Genomic DNA, 21,952 nt, shown 5'->3' on the forward strand with positions numbered 1-21,952 from the left:
TGGTAGGCATGTTGGTGCGTTTATGCATACCCCCTATAAACCTCTTAGGAAAGGGGTGAGGTCAATAGTAGACGGTCTAAGGTTAAAGTTTTGGGGGTTTGGGGAAGAAATCACAGTCAGGTGGAGTATTCCAGACATTGACCCCTCTGTTGCTGAAGTCGCATTTCCTGCAATCCAGTTTGGTGCGGTTAACCTTGAGTTTGTATCTATTGTGTGCAATATCTATTGTGTGCAATATTTCTGCAAAGCGACCCCCGCTTTTGCCAGCCGAGACCAACTGGCCGCTTTGAAGGGCAGCTTTGCCTCTTCGCTGCCCTTCAAACAGGGCTTCCTCCCGCTCAAGCAACGCTCGGCCACCAGAAAACACCAACACTTCACAATATTCCTCCTGTCGGAGTCGCCCTCCTGCCCACCGCTGGGAACGGAGGGCTGCCGGGGGCATCTCGCAGGCTTCCCAGCAGGAGGAGCCCGGTTCTCTACGAAACAAGCAGCAGCAGGCGGGAGGCCGCTCGGTCCTAATCGCAGGAAGGGCGGGGAGGGGAATGGGAACTCTTTTGTTTATGTTGCCCTTAGCAGCCCTTGGAGCGATTGGGGCGCATGGCGGCGGCGGCAGCAGAAAGGAACGATCTCTTCGCGTATCTGACACGGCTCTCTTGAAGACAGAAACCGGGTCTGTGAGAGGTTTTGCCTGAAGCCTTAGCTGCGGGTTCAAGTCAAGAGCTTGGCTAAAGGCAAGCATGACGGAGCTGCACGAAGCGGTGGCTTTGGGTAACTACGACTTAGCGGAAGAAATCCTCCAGAGGGAGCTCGCGGACCCAAATTGCAAAGATGCGGACTGGAGCGACCGGACGCCCCTCCACTGGGCGGCAGCAAACGGTAAGCCGTCGCCTGGGGGGACGCGCATGCGCCAGGAGGATACTGGGGGACTGGCGTAATGCGAGTGGCCTTGGAGGCAAGTTACAAGCGTTCGGGTTGCAGCTGGCATATATCCCCGGCCCTTCTCCGCGTCCTGATCGGAGCAAGCACGCAAGCCGCTCCGATCGGTGAGCAAACATAGATATTTCCCCGGTGTAACAGTAATCAAAAGCGGGGTAAAAGTTCGGCAAAAGCAGAGGTCGAGACAGTCAGGAGCAACAGGCAAGAAGGCTGCCTCCCTTTTAAGATTCTGGAATCGGTGCTGTGGCTGATTAGCATATGGAAGGTTATTAGCGAGGCCTTTGGCTATCCCAGTTTAGGTACCCAGTAGCATAATAAAATTGGAAGGAGAGGCGCCCGGCGATCCTTCCTTTGCTCTGCGTCAGTAAAGGAACAATTTGACGGGGACGATCTATTAAACAGGCGGTGGGAAGAACGGAGGCAACGCAGAGCAACATTCAGCAGAAACTTTATTTAAAAATAAAGGGATGCTGCGGCTGCCGCAAGCTAACAGGGCAGCCGGCTGACAGGCAACAGCTGATGCCGTTTGACAGCTCCCTTTTATAGTCCGCTGTCAAACGGCATCAGCCAATAGGAGTGGTCCATGGTCCGGCTGGAAATGCGGACCTGAGTGAGAACTGCTCAGCAAAGTCTCAGAACGCAATACTCTGTATGTATTCCACGTTGCACGAGGCAGAAGAATGAGAGCAGGAACTCCGCCGGAGCTGTCTTCCTTTTCACTCCCATTTTCACCACTGATCTTTCATGGATTGTCCAAATGAGGTACTGTTGTGTTCCTTACAAGTGCTTCCCCTGGCAGCGAAAAGGACAGAAACTGTCATCCTATGAGAGGACATGGTCAGGAGCAGAACCTACATAGAAGAAGCAGCTGGATGGGGATCCTGTGTTCCAAGCATGTCCCGCTCACTCCCTGCCCATCTCCTGGCCTAAGTCCTCAATGGAAACGACCTTGGGATGCTGGGAATGGGTTCTTGCTTTGGTCTTCTTTTTAAAAATTGTTCTTAGCCACCCAGAATCGTGTTTTTGAGATAGACTGCCATCCAGATTAAAATAAAATAACATAAAAGAATATTGACTTAATTGAAATTAAACTTTGTGAAGTAGGAACAGCTACCCGACAACCGCCAGGCGGCCCCTTTCCGCAGAAGGTTCCTCGGGCTTCTTTCCACAGTGTGGCAGAGGTCGGGTGGTCTGCCCAGGCTAGCTGGGTCTTCGCGATAAGATTGGGGGGGGGCCAGGGATGCAGTTGCTTCTCCTCGTTCCCTACTAGATCTGCTTTGCCCTATTTAAAGCCCATCAAAAAACCTAGTCTTTGAATATCCTTCATTTGTTGTTCGAAACCAATAAAAGATTCAAAGGGGATATGTGCCTCCAGAGGCAAACCGAGACCTGGATGTGGTGGTGCCTGCAAGGGCTTTGGAATGGATGCGTCTTTTTATGTTTTTTTGTCTTTATAATGGTTGTTCTGTGGTTTGGGGGGAGTGTTGTTTTTTGTGTTCTTTTAACTTTGTACATCATTCAGATAAGTAAATAAATAAATTAGAATATGTGAACCATGAATGTCCAATATGGTGTTACAAGGTAATGCCAAGTGATATTTTACTTTATATACCATGCAATTATGGTATAAATCAAGGGTGTCAAACTCAAGGCCCGCAGGCTGTATCCGGCCTGCTGGATGCTTAGATCTGGCCACAGGGCTGGCCTGGAAACAGCAGAGGACTAGCCCATGGTGTTGCAGGAAGCTGTTGAGGCCGAAAATGGGACATGGCTGAAAATGGAACATCCATTTTCGCTGGCAGAGGGCTATCAAAGCAAACTAAGCAAGGAAGGAACAATAAGGAAAGAGGGGAAGGAAGAAGAAAGGAGAGGGAAGGCAAAAGAAGGAAGGAAGGAAGGAAGGAAGGAAGGAAGGAAGGAAGGAAGGAAGGAAGGAAGGAGATGATAAGGAGAATGAGGGAGGGTCTCAGGGAAGTCCTGCCTTAGCACTTGGCCACCACAAGTGCCCCCAACATGAGTCCCATGTCACTCCCACCATAGCCATCCGCACCCACAGCCATGCCCACCATGTCCATGTATCCCCAGCCTCACCCGGTACCCCCCGGCCCTCCGAGGTCAAACACACCCTGATGTGGCCTTCAATGAAACCGAGTTTGACACTACTGGTATAAATAGACATTTTGTAAAAAATGGAGTACCTGATATCCACCCAGATAATTCAGAAAAATTTCAGCCAATGCAGAATGTGAAAAAGTTCTCCAATTAATAATTTGAAGAGTCACAATAAGACCTAATTCTCAGAATTAAAAAACATAACAAAAACACTTCGCTAAACAAGAGATTCCAGAGGCTGGTCTTACTTCTCTGTTAATGGGAAAGTTTTGTTGTCATCCTTGTCATTCTAACCTTCTGTTTGCATTTGCAACAGGCCACTCAAAGATAGTAAAGCTGCTTGTGGAACACGGTGCTCGCCTGGTTTTGCGAACAGAGGCAGGTTGGACTCCAGTTCATTTTGCTGCAGAATCAGGGCAACTGGGCGTGTTGAGAACACTGCACTCCTTGCACGCACCGATGGACGCCCCAGATCTCTATGGAGATGTCCCAAGAAGAATTGCAGAAATCTATGGGCACAAAGCCTGCGTCAAATTCTTAGAAATGTAAGCATGAAAAAGAATTAAGGCAGGTGACCTTGTACTATTCTTAATGCTAATTTGTGATCGAGCAAAGAGGCTTACTACAGTCCAGGGGAAAATTTTCTCAGTGCCATGGTAACTCAGAACAGTCATTAACCGAATGGTTGGAAGTGGAGGAGTACCTGTATGCCTTTTTATGTCATCCTCTCCCCTCCCCCACCAAGCCCCTTCTTCCTCATGTTTGACACCTTCCTGTCTGATGCATCCTCTCCACATACTCTGTTCTACAAGGAACTCTGCACAGCTGTAAAATCCACAACTCTGTTCAAGGAAGTAAAATATAATCCAGTTGGATTGAGGATAGTAATCGTATTAGCAAATCTTTATAAGAGTGACTTGCCTCCTGCTTTCTCTTTGCCTAAATAAGCATTTGGTGAAGTTGCCTTCATTGGTGTTAAAACAATTTTTCTCTGTAAAGCTGAACTGCAGTCATACTAAAGCATCTATATGTATTTAAGGAATTTCCCCATATTTTGTTGCATTAGTATCCTGTAGGCCCGTGATGGCAAACCTATGGCATGCGTGCCACACGTGGCACACACAGCCATTTGTGTCGGCACATGAGCCACAGACAAAGTTACCTCACTGTGCATGCACGTGCTTCACAGCTGATTTTCTGCTGGTTTGAGGCCTTTTTCAGCCTTCCAGGGGCTTGAAAAAAGCTTCTGCAGGCTGAATAGGCCCGTTTCGTCACTTCCTGGAATTTCACGTGCATGCGCAGGGGGCATGAAGGGGCACGCATTGCCTTCTGGGTGCTGGCATGCGAGTGCCAGCGCACACACAGTTTTTGGCACAGGAGACCAAAAAGGTTAGCCACCACTGCTCTAGACTTTGAGAAAGCAAAGCCAAAGCTGTTTTGCTTTTAATTAGTTTTAGAACTTAGGTCAACGTGGATGCAATATCCCCCAGCTTTCCAAATGGAAATGCTCCCTTTCAAGTCGTGATCCGCCATTGATAGCAGCTTATCCAAAACCGTTTCCTCTTTCCTTTTGATCTAGAGCTGAAATGGAATACAGGGCATATTGCCAGACGGCAAAATCAAAGGGAATCCAACTGGATGAGAAGGATGAAGCTTGGGAGCTTAAGAAGGAAGAACTTTTGAAAAGTAAACCCTTCTCTCCAAAGAAACATACGAAGCACAAAACGCACGGAAAGGGTGGAGTGAAAGTTCCTTCTAGAAAACAGTGAGAAGAATGGTATATTACAGATAAGGTAGAACAGAGGGTCACAGCTACCTTAACTTTGTAGTCATTGCAACTCATCTATTTCATTTACTATTTTTCTTATTTTGAACTAATTAGTCACCATCTAAGTTTAAGAATTTTTTAAAAACATACCTGAAAAATACTATTTTTATATGCATTTTACCTGATAAAGTACTTTTGCACACAGTTTTGTATAATATATTCATATTTTTAGGCTTTCCTCCAATTTAATAAAGTTTTGTGCTTTATGACTACACTATGTATAGCTTTGCTGTAATATTTTCTTAATATTTTATTAACATTAAGGGGAATATTAATATTCATTATTTTATTTTATTAAAGTTTTGACCATGTTTTAATTAGAACATGCTGCCACAATAGCCAAAGTGTGAAACAAAGGTACACTAAATGCAGATAAAAATTATTTCTCTTGCTTTTTATATAAAGAAACCTTACAGTTATATTCACTGTTAACAAATTGTTTGAAGATAAACATGAGAAAGATGCAGATAGTTTGGAATGTTGTGCATTAACAAGGTGCTAGGTTAGGGTTTTAAAAATTTTAAATTAGGGATATTACCATTATATTATATTGATAACATATTCTCTCTTTTTACATTAGGATTACTGACAGTGAAGATGGCAAGGGCTGGGTTACTGCATGTTGGAAGTTAATATGATAGGGTCTGATCTGTGTTGATGTCATATTGCTTTTATAACTTACAGCCTTATAAACAAGGTGCTTGGATAAAAAATGTCTATGATAATCAGGTAAAATTGAATTATATTCCAAACATTCGAAACCTACTGAAGTATGAAGAACTTGGGTTTTACTGTGTGGATAGCAATTAAGAAGATGGCTCTATATCAATGGAAAAAGCTAGCATGAAGGACATGTTCCAATGTTCTACAGATTTATCAACTTTGTATAGTCACTGTGGAAAGCCTTGAGTGGTGTCAGTTAGTCTTGGCACAATAGAGTTCATGGGAAGGCAGAGAAGTTCTAAAGTACACATTAGAAGCTGGATTGACAGCTTTCTGTGTTTGACATAAATGCATGAAAGCTGTGACTAGGGGTGTGGGGGAGGCACCAGTTTTTATGAGAGAATGCCTTGGGAAAATCACCCTGTCCGGTTTGAATTTCAGCATTTTCATTGGTGGCTCTGCCTTATGGAACATATTTAGTAGGAGTGGGCCCAATCTTAATTTTTAGGAAGATAAATCCAAGTTTGCTTGTGAGCTTCACAGTTCTGTTTTGAAGACCATCACACATCACCAGAGACACTATTTTTTATTGCTCTGGAGAAAAAAAAATAGCATTAATAAGTGGATGACACCATATAGAAGAAAAAACTAGAGATCCTAGTGCTATCAAGAATTAATAAATGGATTTCAATTTCCTGTGTCACTTCAGTATAACTATGAAAACATTCAGGGACTTCATTTATTTCCCACTTTTATTTTTATAAATAATTCAAGGTGATTAACATATCCAACACACCTTTCTCCTCCTGTTTTCCCTACCACAGCAACCCTTTGGGCTGAGAGGGAGTGACTGGCTCAAAGTCACCCAACTGGCTTTCATGGCTAAAGTGGGACTAGAAATTACAGTCTCTCCGTTCCGAACCTGGTACCTTAATCACTAGACCAATAACAACCTCAACAGCTAAGAAATCCAAGCTTCTTATGGCTAACCATGAAAGCCTAGCCATTCTTGGAACTTTGCCCCTTTGCTTACTGTATTATTTATGATGGTAACATATTTCACATAGCCTTGCTTTTTTTAGTATGGAAATAAATGATTGCATTACATATTTCCTTAACTGCATATCCCCACATGCATATGTGTATGTATGTATTCAATTTACAGTATATTGTCCAACTCAGTTTGGCATCCACCACACTCATTTCTCCCATTTCCCCCTCCATCTAGTGCAATGCACCAAATAAAGGAATGGCTGAGCCAAAGTTACCTGGTAGATTTCAGCTGAGGTTGGATTAGAGCATGGCTCTTTTCAATTCCATTCCAACAGCTCATCTGAAACCTAGAACTATTCACCCACTTGTGGGTTAACAATCAAGTAAGAATTGCCACTTCATAACATTCTTTTAGCATTCAGTGACTATTGGTTTAATTGCTTTTCCTTTTCATTACTAAACAAAACAGACAATGATTTTTTTTCTTAAGGTAAATTGCCTTGAATGAACATCAGCTTTATCATGAGCTTTGGACGACTGTACGTTTCTCCCTTCTTGCTTTTGTAAACTCAACCAAATCTTCATTATCAATCCTGATCCTGCATTTCAATATGGTTCTTCTAAGATGGAGTTTGATTTGGTGTATCAGATCAGATCAGGTAGAGGGGACATACGTATATTGGATAGATTGCTTACACATGGAGTCATAAGACAAATCCACCATGAGTCTGTGGAGAATAATTCTGGTTATTTTGCTGTAGCCCAAAGCCATGATGTGCTAACCACAAGCATCCAGCTTGCATTTAGTTTCCTCTTAAGAATGTGATTGTATCAAGTCAAAGGTAAATTACACAATACAGAAGGTGACTGAGGGGTCATCCATGTCCTGTTATAGAATGAGTTGCTATGTAACAAGACTTCTGTGCTACATGGAAATATGTATAGTGGTATAAGATGTCCTGCTTGACCAAGAGGTTAGACTAGAAGACCTCCTAGGTCCCATTCTATCTGCTAATCTAAATAATTCTTTGGTAGTTTTGCATAGTAACATAGGCGAGTTAGGACAGTCTGTTGCATGTTTTTTAACTTGACAACTTTAAGATGTATGGACTTCAACTCCCAGAATTCCCAACCAGGATTCTTGGAGCTAAAGTCCACATGTCTTAAAGTTGCCAAGTTTGAAGAACACTGCACTATTGCTAAGGAACTCTGTGCAGTAGAAAAACTGACAGCATTGTAGAATAATTCACAGGATGCAGTTATTAAAAATAAGTAGAACTACTGTTAAAATTCACTCCTTTTAAATACACTTTGTGTTTTTATATAAAAAAACCCATTAAAAGCACATTTTTTTCTTGTACATTTTTTATAATTTTTCATAAATATAGATCACGATAATGGACTTACTGATTAAAATGCTACTGTAGCTTTAGTTTAAATGAGAGTTAGCATTTTTATTGCTTCTAACTCTATTATAAAATTGTAGGTCAGCAATTTAGTTGCTTGCTGGGCCGTAAAAACAGTAAACTGTGGATCATATACTGTTTATAGGACATTGCTATCTGCTATTGCACAGAAGATGTTGTCAGCAGTTATAGGTGATATATGTAGCAAAGTCCCTCCTGTGTCCAAATGACACCTTTGCTCCTAATTTTCCACATTAATATGAAAACTTAGCAATTTGGAGTATTTTAACTCTATCAAAATCTGTCAGCATGCTCCACAATTTTAAGGGAGTTTATTTGCCAAGGACAGAGTCACAAAAAATAGAATCCAAGTAAAATAACACTTCTGATTGACTTCATGGTAAAGATCACTCATGGCTGGGTGCATAAGACATGTGTGAACCAAACATGACTGTCCTAAATACAGGAGTTTACTATTAGTAGATGCCATAATGACTATATGTTCCAGAGTACATTCTAGTGATGCCATGTAAAGATAAATATTACCAGTAAGATTTTGGGACTAGTTTTTAACTTAATCTTTGCAACAAACTAAAAATGAATGTAGTCAAAATATTGCTGTCCTATGTAATGAGTGGCAGATGATATTTTCCTAATTGAGGAAGATGGTATGAAAATACAAGTGACGACTGTCTTTGATGAAGAAGCAAAACCAAAACTGACCCCAGGATAAGTGTGGAGGAATCATGTAGATCATGTATGTGAGCTCCACCGCACAGATACAGGGAATCACACTTGGATCACAACCATTTGAGGAAATAGAAAGGTTTACCTATTTAGGCAGCGTAATCACCTGAAATGGCGATAGAGAGGTGGATATCAAGGGCTGCATTGGCAAAACAACAGCTGTTTTCCAGAGAATGAATAAAACTTGGTCCTCTTCATCTATATCACTGAAATTTAAAAAGTCCATTTGCTCACTTCTATAGCAATCCCATTTGTGTCGGTAAGACTTGGAAGGCATCGGCAAGTATTAACAGGAGACTTGATGTCTTCCAACAAAGATGCCTAAAGATTCGTTATTACTAATGAAGAAGTGCTCTAAAACAGTTTCTCTGGAAAAATACGCAACATTGTTGCATGCATCCAAAATGGCAATGAAGATGGAACTCCCCACAATGCCAAATTAGCAAGTGGATGCCCTCAAAATACTAGCAAAGTACATTGATGGAAGACTTAGAGATTCTAAATAATGGTGAAATACTTGCCCAAGGCCAAAAGTGCTGGAGATCCCTTGCTGACATAGTAAGGGAGGATCTTATGCTAATGTAATGAGTGAAGATTTTCTTAAAAGTAGGAGAATTGAATTTTTTAAAATATACACGGTACAAAAAGCATGATGATACTTCATCTCTGGAAAGCCAGGGTATTATTTTGGAGAGTAAGATGGCTTTAAATACAGGCAGTCCTTGATTTAGTGACAGCTCAAAGTTACAGTGGTTCTGCAAAAAGTGACTTATGACCTTTTTTCACACTTGCAACCATTGCAGCATTCCCATGGTCAAGTGTTCAAAATTCTGATGCTTGGCAACTGGCATGTATTTATAATAACTGCAGTGATTTAGTGTAGCAAAAAAGTAAAATGGGACAAAACTCATTCAATAACTGTCTTGCTTAGGAACAGACATTTTGGGTCATAAGTCGAGGATGAACTATAATATGAAAAATGAGTTTTATTTTTCATTTAAAACAGTCTTAACCTCTCAAAATTTCCAGCTGGCGTACAGAGATGTGTATTACCATGTATTACCATCTTATATGTTTAAAATATATATTATGGAGGGAAATAGCAAAAATCACTTTATATAGATGGTCCAGAACCTATGACCACGAGAGGGACCAGAATTTCTGGTGCTAAGTGAGGTAGTTGCTAAATGAATTAATGCAATTGTTGTGAGATTGTTAAGCTTCCCACCCACCCACCCCCAAATTAATTTTGCTTGTTTGGAGTTGGCTGGGAAGGTCACAAATGGTGATCACATGATCCTGGGATGCTGCAGCCACTGTACATACATGCTGGTTGCCAGGTGCCTGAATTTTGATCATGTGACTGTGAGGACACTGCACCACTTGATAGTGCAAGAACCAGTTTTAAGTCACTTTTTTCAATGCTGTTCAACGGTCGCTAAATGAATAAGTCAAGGAGTCTCTGTGTTGCCAAAGCCTATTGTTATGCTTTTGCCAATTTGTGATTAGATACTTTGCAAGATTAGCAGGTTAAGAAGAGGAAGAAAATAAGTGCTTTGCAAAGCCCTGAGTCAGACACTTCTGGCACTCCTTCCAACTATTTTCTAATTAGAAGCCATTAAGTTGCACTATCTATGCTATTGCTATTTCTGCGCTCATAAAAAAAAAGATTATTTCAAGGTCTTGTGGTTAAACTTGTTTTTTTCTACCTTCCTCTGCACGATACACAATACAGTAAAAAAAAAAAATTCCACAATGTAGAAATCATATTCCTATTGAAGCAACTTATAATTCCTTTTGCCGTTTTTGGCAGCTATATCACATAGCAGACTTATATTCACTTTTAATTAATAATTGTCCCAGTATCTTAATACTTGCCAAGCCAGGTAACCTCTATTCTATATCCATATCCATTCTATAATTAGTCTTAATCTTTCAGTTGGTCCGACTTTTGATGACTTTATAGGCAAGTACTTTCCGTGCTACCCGGTCAAGCACAGCTTCTTTTGGTAGTTGGGTGTTCAATCTTTGTATCAGCTTTAATGATATCAAGCCAGAAAATTATTTGTTTGCCCATTCTTTTTGATCCACTAATCATTCCTAGCATCCTTGCTTTTCCAATGAATTTGTATGACATGGCCAAAGAAAATCAAATGTAGTCTTGTGATTTTTGGCTTCTAGTGGTGTTTCTGGTTTTATAGGATTCAGTGCCTCTCTTTTGGTTGTTTTGGCTATCCATTTGGCTATCCACAATAATTTATGCCAGCACCACAGTTCAAAGGCATGAATTCTTCTTTGAACAGCCATTGAACAGTGTCCAACTCTCACACCAATACATCATTATAAGGAACACTATTGCTCTAAGTAATTTTCCTGTATTTATATCAATACCTCTGCTTTTTCAGATCTTATTCATGTTAACCATTGCCTAAAATTATCCTGTGTTTGATTTCAGAGTAAAATTGACATCTTGAACAATTCTTGATCCGTTGATAAATTCTCAAACTACTTCAATTTTCTCCTTGCTGATTTTAAACATCTCATGTCCATATGCAGCTGTTGCCAAAAAAATTCAAGATCTTTTTCAGGATCTTCCTTATTTTTCAGCCAAAGTATATCATCTACTTTGAATTATTTATGGTTCTTCCTCCAATCTTCTGAAAAGCTGGATCGCATCATTTTCACTAAGGCAAACATGACCTTGGTATGTCCTGTCCTGTTAGCTGCTTCCAGTTGTTGACACTACTTGTCCCACTGCCTCTTTTTGTCTTTCCTGGCATTATATTGGAAAATCACATTCAGCCTGTTAACTTCATCCTTCTTAGCTTTGGCTTTGGCTGCCCTATACTGATCAGCTATTTTGATGGTTTCATCAGATAGCCACTTGTCTGTTCTCTTTGGTTTTTGGCCGGACACATACGTTCCAGCAATTTCCAGACTAGCGAGTTTGTTAATGTCACTGGATACTTTGTCAAATCAAATACAATATATCATCAATCTACTAAGTAAATTATCTGGTCAAAAATGGGGTACAGTTAATCTGGAAATATATGTTCTTGACAAATTCATGTTCACTTCTGGTAACTGTCATATTATTTTCAAGGTGCTTACTGATGGATATCTTTATGATTTGTTCTAGAATTGACACAAATATAACTGCTAGATTGACAGCCTGTAATTCCTTAGTTCTTATTTCCTCCTCTTTTGAAAGGGATATTTCAAATCCCTAGGGATATTTGCCTATTCCATTCATTTCATTCATTTCATTCATTTGGTCCTTCATCTGTTTTCTATGGATAAATACCTAATATATAAATAATACAAAAAATAATATGTATTATTTATTAATAAATGAGAGAATGGCCAGATCATTCTCTTATTTATTAATACTTACATGGTTTCATATACATGGGTGTTTTGTTCATGGAATTTATGGAATGTTCTTTAAGCATCTAAATAAGCAACAATGTCAATATCATTATTTCTGATGTCTCTAGAGAAAGAAGGGAAAACTATATAGAGAAAAAATGAGTTTATTGATCCTTAGGGTATAATTAGGAAATAATAAGATGGCTTAAATATTAGCTTGTGATTGCCTAATTATTAATAAATTTCTCTGACACTGAATACAAAGTCCAGAATGTTTAAACATTATTTATGCCACGCCATCAGTCATTCACGGGCACTCCAAAATGTCTTCACCTCGGCTCCTGTGCCTGGCAGCACTCCTGACTGTCTCTTCCACCTTTACGGTATGATACTTTCCTAGATGCTTCTAGATTTGATACAACACTAATTTATTTTCTTTGCTTCAGTTTCTAAAATTGTCCAATTGTCATTGCAGATCAGGAGAACAGCACAACATGAAGGTAAATCAAAAGAACTCAAAATGAAAGAAGTATCTTTTTTTAAAGTGGGAGCATATAGTCTGAAGTAATTATCTGTAAAGAAGTACATATTTGATACTAATGTATGTATTCATTTATCCTGAAGGGAACTCCTTAGATGAAGGAAAACCTAGGCAAGGCATCCCTGAAATCAATGCAGGTAAGCAAATCCATTGGAGAACAATATTCTATTGTATATTTATGAATATAAATTGAAAAAAGATATTTACTTGAGATCCACTGATATCAATAGAAAAGAGTAGGGCTACAGAACATCAAAACAAAGAACCAATCAAGATAGCATGTTGGCTTCAGCCATTCTTGGTGGTGAGGCCTGGAAAGACTATCTGGTTTGATTGGAAGCTTTGAGTACTACAGCACTGAATCTGAGTAAGTTCCACTACTGCCAAAAAAATAAAATAAAATCGAAGCTGTATAAGAGAATGAGAATATTGGAAATGTTTAGTTTGGAGAAGAAAACTTTAAAGGACCTATGACTGCATTCTTCAAGTTTATGAAGGGATGTCACATAGATGAAGATCTGATTTGTTCTCTGAGGACAATTTTGGAGAAACAAACAAAAATTGACTTGCTTCCTTTATTTCTTCTCTCCCTTCTCCACTGACCATATCTCCCTCATAATCACAATTATTTTACTAAGGTAGTGGGTATGAAGGAAAACAAAGACCATTTAAAATAAAGTACCTACATTGGTGTATATCTAATGACATCCAGTACATGCTATTCACTCTGTTGTGTCCAGTAAAAAAAATGTTCAAGCTAAATGTGCATAACAATGCAGCAAAAATCCAGACTGACTCCCAGACCTTGATATGGACAGGTTAAATAGTAAACAGGAAAAATATATCAAATGTTGTTTTTTATCTATATGTCTAAGATTTTGAGAACAAAAACCTATAATAATTTCTTAAATAATGCTTTGCCCTTAACTATTGTTCATTCCAAATTTAGCAACAGGAAAGAAGTTCTTTGAAGGCGACATTATCATGCCGGTATGTAAAGTTGATCTATTTATTTATAAAGAAGTTACAAAATGAACTTTTTAAAAAACATAGTTTAATTTTTTTAACAGCATGAAAGGAATGCACTGAGAAATGACTCCTATAGATGGAAACTGCCAATTCCGTACAAAATGGGTGCCAGTATAGGTAAGAAGACATTTTCTGCTCTAGAACACTAGATTGATCATTAGTTTGATGGATACAATGGATTAAGCAGTAAATTCCAGTAGAAGGCAAATTGAGTGGATCATCTGCCCTCTTCCCCTTTCAACTCCCTTAAAATGTTCCTTCAGAGTTCCCTTCCTTAACTGAGTGCTCACTTCCTCTTGGGCTTCAGTTTCAATGTTTCCAGCCAGCTCTTCCAGATTTCAGGGTTTTTAGTAAAGACAAACTCTCCTTGAGTTTGACCCATTAGCTCCCTCCATGTAACTTTCCTGACGTAATGAAAGTGGTTTGCTTTCTTCCAGGATGTTTCTAGTCAAGCCCTGATAGAGAGGAAGGAACACTGAGTCAGAACAAGGGTTCTGGTAATGAAACACATTTTTAGGAAGTCATTTTTAAAAATATTACTTCTGATTTAAAGAGATTTCCATAGGTTTCCTTCCCCCCGCCTTCCCCACTGTAAGTTATGAGTCACAATGGAGTGCTAAATCATTGTCAAGAGGCAGTACTGTTGAGAACCAAACACTTTTATTCAAGGACTAAGTAATATACTGCTCCAATAATAACTACTCAAGGAAGTAGCTTTGCAAGCCATTTTCTTTATCCCTGCTCCAGATCATTGGTTGATTCAGTGATGGGTACAAAAAGCAAATGACTACTGGGAGAATCCTTCTAGTAGCACTCCATTTTTATCTAATTTATTACTTCTGATATTGTTGACGAAGTATATAATGCTTTTGTAGGTGACTATGGTATCCTCAAAGCCATGTAAAAATATCTGACATGCTTTATTTAAGAGCAAGTTGTGAATCTCTCATTTGTCTACAGACTGGATAAGAATATAAAATACGCATTCTTTTCTTTCAGACCTGAATACCAAGGGTGTCATATTTCAAGCATTTGAGATGTTTCGACTCAAATCTTGCATTGACTTTAAACCCTATGAAGGAGAGAAGTCCTACCTCCAATTTGAAAAGCTGGATGGGTAAATTTATTCAAACAGACAAGCTAACGCTATGATAGAAAGCTGTTGCATTTAGATAATTATTGCCCATAGTTCAAATGCACAAAACGATACTGTATTCCTTCCCTTGTTCTTTATTGAAACCTTGTATAAAGCACAAAGTAGACAGTTTCTCCATCGACCGGCCTTCTTTCTGAAAAAATGTAGACAGATTTTCTGTACGTGACTACATTTTCCCCTCTGTACGATTTCTACACATTCTTCAGTACCTTTGTGCATTTTTGCAAAATTCATGAACGTTTGATATAAGGCCTGTTTATTAAGATCTGAATAGCCCTATGATCTTTTGTCTATTAAGAAGTATGAGAATAGGTATCATCCAAGATTTGCATTTGTATGATATAAAACAGCATCAGTGTGCATGTGCATGTGTGTGTGTGTGTGTGTGTGTGTGTGTTGGGTATTTTCCCACATCATTATAGTTGTGCTTTTAAAGTTGTAGTGACGTTATATAATATAAATGGGTAGCTTAGAAAAATAAGATGGTATCCTATGTGGTAGATGGGAAGCTCTCATTCTGCTCTCATTTGGCTCTTCTAGACTAAATGGTTATGTATTTATATTAGATGTGATATTAAATCATCTATTTTGAATGAATGAACATATCATGGTATAACAGATGCTGGTCTTATGTGGGAGATCTTCAGAATGGCCAAGTCGTTTCTATTGGATCACGTTGTGAATATAAAGACACTGTGGAGCATGAACTCTTGCATGCCCTTGGATTTTACCATGAACAGTCACGCACTGATCGAGATGACTATGTTAAGATTTGGTGGAATGCAATCATTGATGGTAAGTGGAAAGGACAGAAAATATGTTACAAAGTAAATAATGTATTAAGTAATGTATTAGGGACTATGCAAATTGTACAAATTAGATCTGTTATAATTGATTGTCTTATCTAATTGTTTAATAAAATATTAAATCATTAATTTTCAAATTAGCCTAAAAACTTGGGTATTTTCTTTCCTAGGTCAGGCATATAACTTTGACAAATATGATGACAGTTTCATTTCTGATTTAAACACCCCATATGATTATGAATCTGTCTTGCATTATGGACCTTATTCATTCAATAAGAACAGTTCCGTCCCTTCAATTACAACAAAAATTCCAGAGTTCAACAATGTCATTGGGCAAAGCCAGGACATGAGCAAGATAGATCTAGAAAGGCTTAACCGCATGTACCATTGTGGTAAGTTTATTCTATTTTACTCAATTTTCATGCTATAGTAATAGTAACCTTACATCTTAAAATGTCTATGGAGAGTCTCAGTCATTCAGGTCATTGTTGTCCCAAAGGAGCTTTTTCAAGAGGCAATTGGACTTCCTTATTTTTTTTGAAGACATTTCACTTTTCATCCAAGAAGCTTCTTCAGCTCAACTTTGGGACTTACATCTTAAATATTCCTTAACAACTTAGTCTATCATTAGGAATATCTCTATGGAAACTACAGAACTGAAAGCACAAAGGTGTTTTGGGGGTCCATCAGAATGCACACATACCCAATTGCAACTTCTTGAGCCTTGCATGTCTTGCATATCTTGCATGTCTTTTCCCAAGACCATACAATAGGAGGGATCAATCCAAATCTGAGGCACACATGGAGCTACTAGTCCCCACTAATTGCCGTCAGCACCCTCTGATCATTTATGGCCTCCCAGCTACTTCATTGCATCTCTTGGTCTATAAAATATTGTGTAAAATTGACTCAACTATTCATTCAGAACACTTATAGGACATCATGCTACACTAATACTCATATGGAGCTGGGAATGGTTCTCAAACTGTCTTTGCCTTAACAAGGTAGTTTTGATGATGTTTTAATTCTCCGAAGGAGCACAACATTAATTTGGGAAGAGAACAGCACCTGTCATTAATTTAGGAAGAGATCTGTCTAATTTCTATTTAGATTACTTTAATCTGAAATGTGTGTGTGTGTGGGGGGTATTTCCTGCAGCTTCCAGTCTTACTATCCTTGACCAATGTTCATTTGAGTCCATCAATATCTGTGGCATGGTGCAAAATGGAAGAGACGACAAGGACTGGGAACATACCTTGACTACAACCAGGGATAACAACAACCGCTGCTTAGGTAACATATTAACGTGTAATTTAAATGGTTGAGAAAGTGGCTATACAACTGGAAATCATTTAGTAATCAAAGCCAATAGGAAGGATATAGCATATGAAAAAAGAGAGAATTAATTGTAATGTTAATTGTACCCGAAGTGTCAATATGTGACAAATAATCAGCAATTAAAATCTCCTAATGATTATATCTATATCTATATAGTGTGTGTGTGTGTGTGTCTGTGAGTGTGTTGTGGGCAGAAGGAAAAGCCTTGAAGATCAGGAGGAAGACCCACAACCGAGGCAATGGTCAAACAAAAGAAATCTGGTCTGTGCCACAAAAGTAATTTGAGAAAGTGTCTCAGAATTGACACTTCCCAGGTTTCAGAAAGATAATGGGAAGAGGGAAGGAGAGGGAAGCATATCCAGACCTGCAAAACTGATGCCAGCCCTTTGAAGTAGACAGGGCTAGAAAACCAGTTATGAATGCTAATATTACTTTTATTATAAGATTACAGTAGCACATTTTCATGAGTGCCCAGTGAAATCCTGCACAATTGTCCCAAGTGAACCATGCTTCATAGGACATTAAATCATCTTCATCTACTTTACAGAGAAAGGATACATTATGAGCTTCGATACCACCAAAGGCCTTTCAGGTGAAACAGCCATTTTGGAGTCCCGCATTCTTTATCCAAGAAGAAATGAGAAGTGCCTACAATTTTTTTACAAATTTGATGGCAGTCCAAAAGATGAGCTGATTGTGTGGCTTAAAACTGATGATGGTACTGGAAACATTAGGAAGTCAATAAAAGTGAAGAGCATCCGTGGTGAGTTCTCAGGTAACCCTTGAGGATTTAATTACAATGAGGCATGCAGGATTATACTTTATCTCCTAAAGAGAGCATCAGTTATCTTTGCCTTCTCATATCCAATACCTAATTGGGGTGTGTAATAAACCCAGAAAAACTTTGCAGCCATTTGTATAGAGGGAATAAGAATCGCTCTGGTTTCTCCTTTCATGCCACGCTGAAAGTCTATTGGTGCAGCATCTGTGAGCTTCCACATTTTGAGACAAGCCTTCCCCCTCGTCCAGCTAACTAACTCAGAAGCTTTCTCCTGAGACAGACCAAGCCACACAGCTCTCCTCTTTTGGGGATTCTGTTAAGGCTGTGGGTGTGTATGGGTGTGTGGACTTTTAAGATGTGTAGAATTCAGTTCCCAGAATTCCCCAGTCAGAGAGCCACTCCAATTCTGGGATTGAAGCAGGGGTGAGATTCAAATTTTTTAACAACGGTTCTGAAGGTGTGGCTAGATGGGCATGGCCGTATAGCTGGGTGGGCGTGACTTCTCTTTTTTTTTTTTAGCAACCCCCTCACCTGATTTTCTGGCCTCCTGGGCCTCGGGGGGGGGGCATTTTTTGCTTCCAGGAAGCTTCCCTGGGGCTTAGGAAGGCAAAAAACAGAGCGCAGGGGGTGCTCGCAGCACCCCCCAGCACTCCATTTTGGGGCCTCCTGGGCCTCAGAGAAGCCTCCTGGGTGAAGCAGTAAGACAGTGAGGGGGATCCCGGCACAGCTGATCATATCTTAAGGAGTGACTGGGCCAGATAGAATGCAGTCAGCGATGTCGGCCATGGGCATGATGTTGCACATGCACAATAAAGACTGACTGGGTAGGGAGGGGAGGGGCGTGCGGAGAGAGGTGTGGCCAGCCATGGGCATGATTTGCCGGTTCTCCAAACTGTGCAGAATCATTACAACCTGTCCAGACCGGTAGAATCCCACCCCTGGATTGTAATCCACATAACTGACAGTTACCAAAGTTGAGAAATCCTGCTCTGTTAAAATACATCTCAGGTTAGTCTTTCATATATGAGATCAGAAAGAATAAATCTAAAGAATGAGCACAAGCCAATCTTCTTTCAAAAGAAGTAATTTCATCCTCATGTCTTCCTCACTTAGCGTCTGCTAAATATAGCTTTCAGATCCTCGCAGGGAAAGCGGCATAAAATGGGTTGAATATGTAAATGAATCAAATATTAGATTTCTCCCTCTCCCCTTTCAGGTGATGGAGAGAAGCAGTGGAACTTTGCAAACATTCCTTTCAACACCCGGACCAAATTCCGCTATGTTTTTCATGGCCTTAAAGGAGACCCACAGAATTCCAAAGGTGGAATTCACCTTGATGATATCACTCTGACTGAAACGGAATGTCCTACCAGTGTTTGGCAGATAAGAAACTTCACTTCCATTTTAAAGAGTACCTCAAAAGGAGATTATCTGGCAAGCCCTATCTTTTATAACTCTGAAGGCTACTGCTTTGTGCTCAGTCTCTATCCCCGGGGTCCAGCCAACTCAAATGGAGATTACCTAGGAATCATGTTTTCTTTGTGTAGTGGCCAGAATGATGGAGCATTAGAATGGCCAGCTGTGAACAGGCAAGTGACATTCACCATAGTGGATCAAGATCCTGACATCACCCAAAGGATGTCAGCAAGCCGAAGTTTTGTTACAGACCCCAACCAGCGTTACAGTAAGTCTAAAGGGGGTTTGGGTTGTGCAGAACTGACAGCTTCCTTTCTTGTTTAGAAACATAATTCTACAGCTGCTAAAAAAATTGATCTGAAATACTCCCTATGACTGGATAGATTAGAATCAAATTTTATATGTTAAAAATCATAGAATTGTTGAAGATAGTGTAGCATCAATAGGACAGAACTTTTAGTTTTGGAAGGTTAGGTTAGCATCAAGAAGCAGGTCTAATTTTTTGCAGAATTGAATTAACTATTTATTTTATACCTTTCCCCCCATTTCTAAGTGACTTAGTGAAATCCAATCTGGAAGTGCTAAAAATTCTTGGTTTGGTGTTAAATTTGAGACAATCTCTAGAACCTATGACAAATTCAGGTGATAATAAAGTATAAACAAAAATCAGGCATAAAAGTATTTGTAGTTTGCAGCTGAAAAGAAAACAAAATGTTAGGGACCTGGAAATGTATCTACAAATAATATTCCAGAAGTCAAGGCTACTTGGATAATTCCCCCAGCTGCCCCATTCGGGAGAGCAGATGCATTCATAACATGATTCTCTAAAGTTTATCAGTAGCATTTTAAATTACAGTATGTCTCTGAAAGCATCTAACTACATCTGTATTCATTGGCAAAATATAATGCAGAAACAGTCATAAGCAAGATGTATCTAAGCCAAGTCTCCATTTTTCAGATACTCTGAGACATGTGAAGCTAATTATAATGAAAGTTATGTTAATTAGATTTTTTTTGCAGGAATTCTCCTGGAGAATGAGAAAGCTTATTAACACAGATTTTATAAAATAATGTAGGGAGGACAACATTCCCTTCCCCAACCATCCTCACTACCAAGGCAAAATTATCTTATATTCTAAATACTTTTTCTGTAAAAAATGTTGGATGGAAATGTTGTCTGATTATTTGAATCTTATATAGCTACTAAAAATGTTGGCAGCTATACATATAAAATGTTGATCCACCTCATTTTTTAATGGTTATTTTTTTTATTTTGCTTGACAGATGGGAAACCTTTTTGGGATAAGGCTGACATTACTGGAACTTTTGATCCTTCCTATAACACCCATATAGGCCCAGGATGGGGATGGCATTACATCTTGCCATATAGTGAAATGTACCGGAGAAATTTTGTTAAAAATGACAATCTCATCATTTTTTCAAATTTTGAAGGTAGGTTCCTATGGTGGTTTGGCAGGTGTTTTAAGCAGAAAGAGTAGATAAGAACCCTGTTGTCATTTTTAGGTTTTATGTAATCAGATTGTTATATAACTCAGATACAGTAGGTATCAGATGCGAAGGAGCAAATCGGAACAAGAGGCAGAATAGGAGGAGGATGAATTGCATACATTTTTGATGTAACTAATATGAGGGGTGAAGGGAATCTCACAAAGAACTGTGTTCTTGCTAAAGACAAGCTCAAAAAGTGCTCAGCACAATGTGTGGAGTCCTCAGTGCAAAATCAAAGATCAAGGGAAATGCTAGGGTGAGAGGACAAGAAAGTTAGTCAGGATAATTTGCCAGTCTGACTATTAACTCAACAACAAACAACAGACAATGTGGATAAAATGTCATAGTTGCCGTGATCAAGTGAGATGCATACAGGAACTATATATGTTATGCTGGCCTTGTGATGACCACACACATTTAAACTTATTTTATTTGGATGCATGCAGAAAAAAATCTGGGAACTATTTGGGTTTCATTGTAAGATAAAATATAGACTATGGTAACCTTGTAGCTCTCTGGGTGTACATCTGCATCTGGGTCAGTTGCATGATTAAACTTCTATTTTTACATGAAAGTTCCTCCTATTGGGCAGAAAAACTTTATCAGCTTTATTTCTCAAGTTCAAAGATTATGTAATTTATCTTTCTGCTTCTTGCTGACAATTATAATTAAAAGCTTTGTTCTTTTTCTTTTCCCCCCCTTCTGGTCATATCTACAGTTATTCATGATCCAGGTAATGTTTTATAAATCCTTGGAATTCTTGACAAAGAAATGTACGTCTCCTCTGCTTCCATCAGTTATCCCAACTAATTTCCTGTGGATTCACATTTACTGGCCCTGCTCTCTTGAAAACCGAGGTGGAAAATATAATAATAAAAAATAAAATGCACTGTTTCATGTGTTGGTCTTAATATCTTTTGTCAAAAGGAGACAAGGATATATCTCAGTCTACAATTCTTCAAATGTTGTTTATAACTGTCCTAGTCCACACGTTGTATGTGTCAAAAATAGAATAGTGTATTTTAAATCATATAACCTGCAAACAACTAACAGTTGAAATATCTAATAGAGAAAATTATTATAATTACATTACATTAGCAATTCAGTTCTTCATTAAGTATTTCTGAAGATAGTATAGACTTATGTTGGAATTAAAATAAGTTTTATTTGGGGTCAGCTGTTTTTGCAGATCCCTAAATAAAAATAAATTCAATGAACAAACATGCAGGCATGAAAGAAGGAGACGTCTGAAGAAAAACAAAGGTACATCTAGAGATTTACTGAAGTAATGCCCTCCATTTAGTATCAAACATAAGATCAGG

General features: G+C 39.1%; 2 protein-coding genes across 3 annotated transcripts; both read left to right on the plus strand.

The window, feature by feature from the left end:
• Positions 1–296: 296 nt before the first annotated feature.
• On the plus strand, positions 297–5,087 carry LOC113453341 (ankyrin repeat domain-containing protein 66-like). Of its 2 annotated transcripts, none has more exons than XM_087922278.1 (3): positions 297–876; positions 3,365–3,593; positions 4,628–5,087. In XM_087922278.1, exons 1-3 carry the CDS (start codon positions 738–740, stop codon positions 4,815–4,817), a joined length of 558 nt encoding a protein of 185 aa, XP_087778404.1. In that variant the 5' UTR covers positions 297–737; the 3' UTR covers positions 4,818–5,087. The 2 variants fall into 2 exon arrangements, with proteins under 2 accessions (XP_087778404.1, XP_087778409.1); XM_087922283.1 differs by lacking the exon at positions 297–876 and adding an exon at positions 920–1,043 and having other exon boundaries at positions 4,628–5,052.
• A 6,961-nt stretch (positions 5,088–12,048) lies between these two features.
• Positions 12,049–21,471, plus strand: MEP1A (meprin A subunit alpha). Its single transcript, XM_087919411.1, has 14 exons — positions 12,049–12,437; positions 12,530–12,554; positions 12,635–12,642; positions 12,684–12,732; positions 13,545–13,585; positions 13,666–13,741; positions 14,624–14,741; positions 15,400–15,575; positions 15,757–15,978; positions 16,745–16,879; positions 17,472–17,687; positions 18,922–19,389; positions 20,406–20,573; positions 21,349–21,471. The coding sequence occupies exons 1-14, from the start codon at positions 12,378–12,380 to the stop codon at positions 21,375–21,377; spliced, it is 1,791 nt and encodes a 596-aa protein (XP_087775537.1). The 5' UTR covers positions 12,049–12,377; the 3' UTR covers positions 21,378–21,471.
• The last annotated feature ends 481 nt before the right edge of the window (positions 21,472–21,952 follow it).

The sequence above is a fragment of the Pseudonaja textilis genome, chromosome 1, assembly GCF_049901715.1.
Source record: "Pseudonaja textilis isolate UNSWEBS1 chromosome 1, rPseTex1.2, whole genome shotgun sequence".
In the NCBI taxonomy this organism is placed as follows: Eukaryota; Metazoa; Chordata; class Lepidosauria; order Squamata; family Elapidae; genus Pseudonaja; species Pseudonaja textilis.

Excerpts from the sequence above, each read along its gene's own strand:
- LOC113453341 (XM_087922278.1), top strand. The coding sequence starts at position 738 with ATGACGGAGCTGCACGAAGCGGTGGCTTTGGGTAACTACGACTTAGCG. Across the intron at positions 877-3,364 it reads CCACTGGGCGGCAGCAAACG|GCCACTCAAAGATAGTAAAG; the intron begins GTAAGCCGTCGC and ends CATTTGCAACAG. Across the intron at positions 3,594-4,627 it reads TGCGTCAAATTCTTAGAAAT|AGCTGAAATGGAATACAGGG; the intron begins GTAAGCATGAAA and ends CTTTTGATCTAG.
- MEP1A (XM_087919411.1), top strand. The coding sequence starts at position 12,378 with ATGTCTTCACCTCGGCTCCTGTGCCTGGCAGCACTCCTGACTGTCTCT. Across the intron at positions 15,979-16,744 it reads TAACCGCATGTACCATTGTG|CTTCCAGTCTTACTATCCTT; the intron begins GTAAGTTTATTC and ends TATTTCCTGCAG. Across the intron at positions 20,574-21,348 it reads CATTTTTTCAAATTTTGAAG|TTATTCATGATCCAGGTAAT; the intron begins GTAGGTTCCTAT and ends TCATATCTACAG.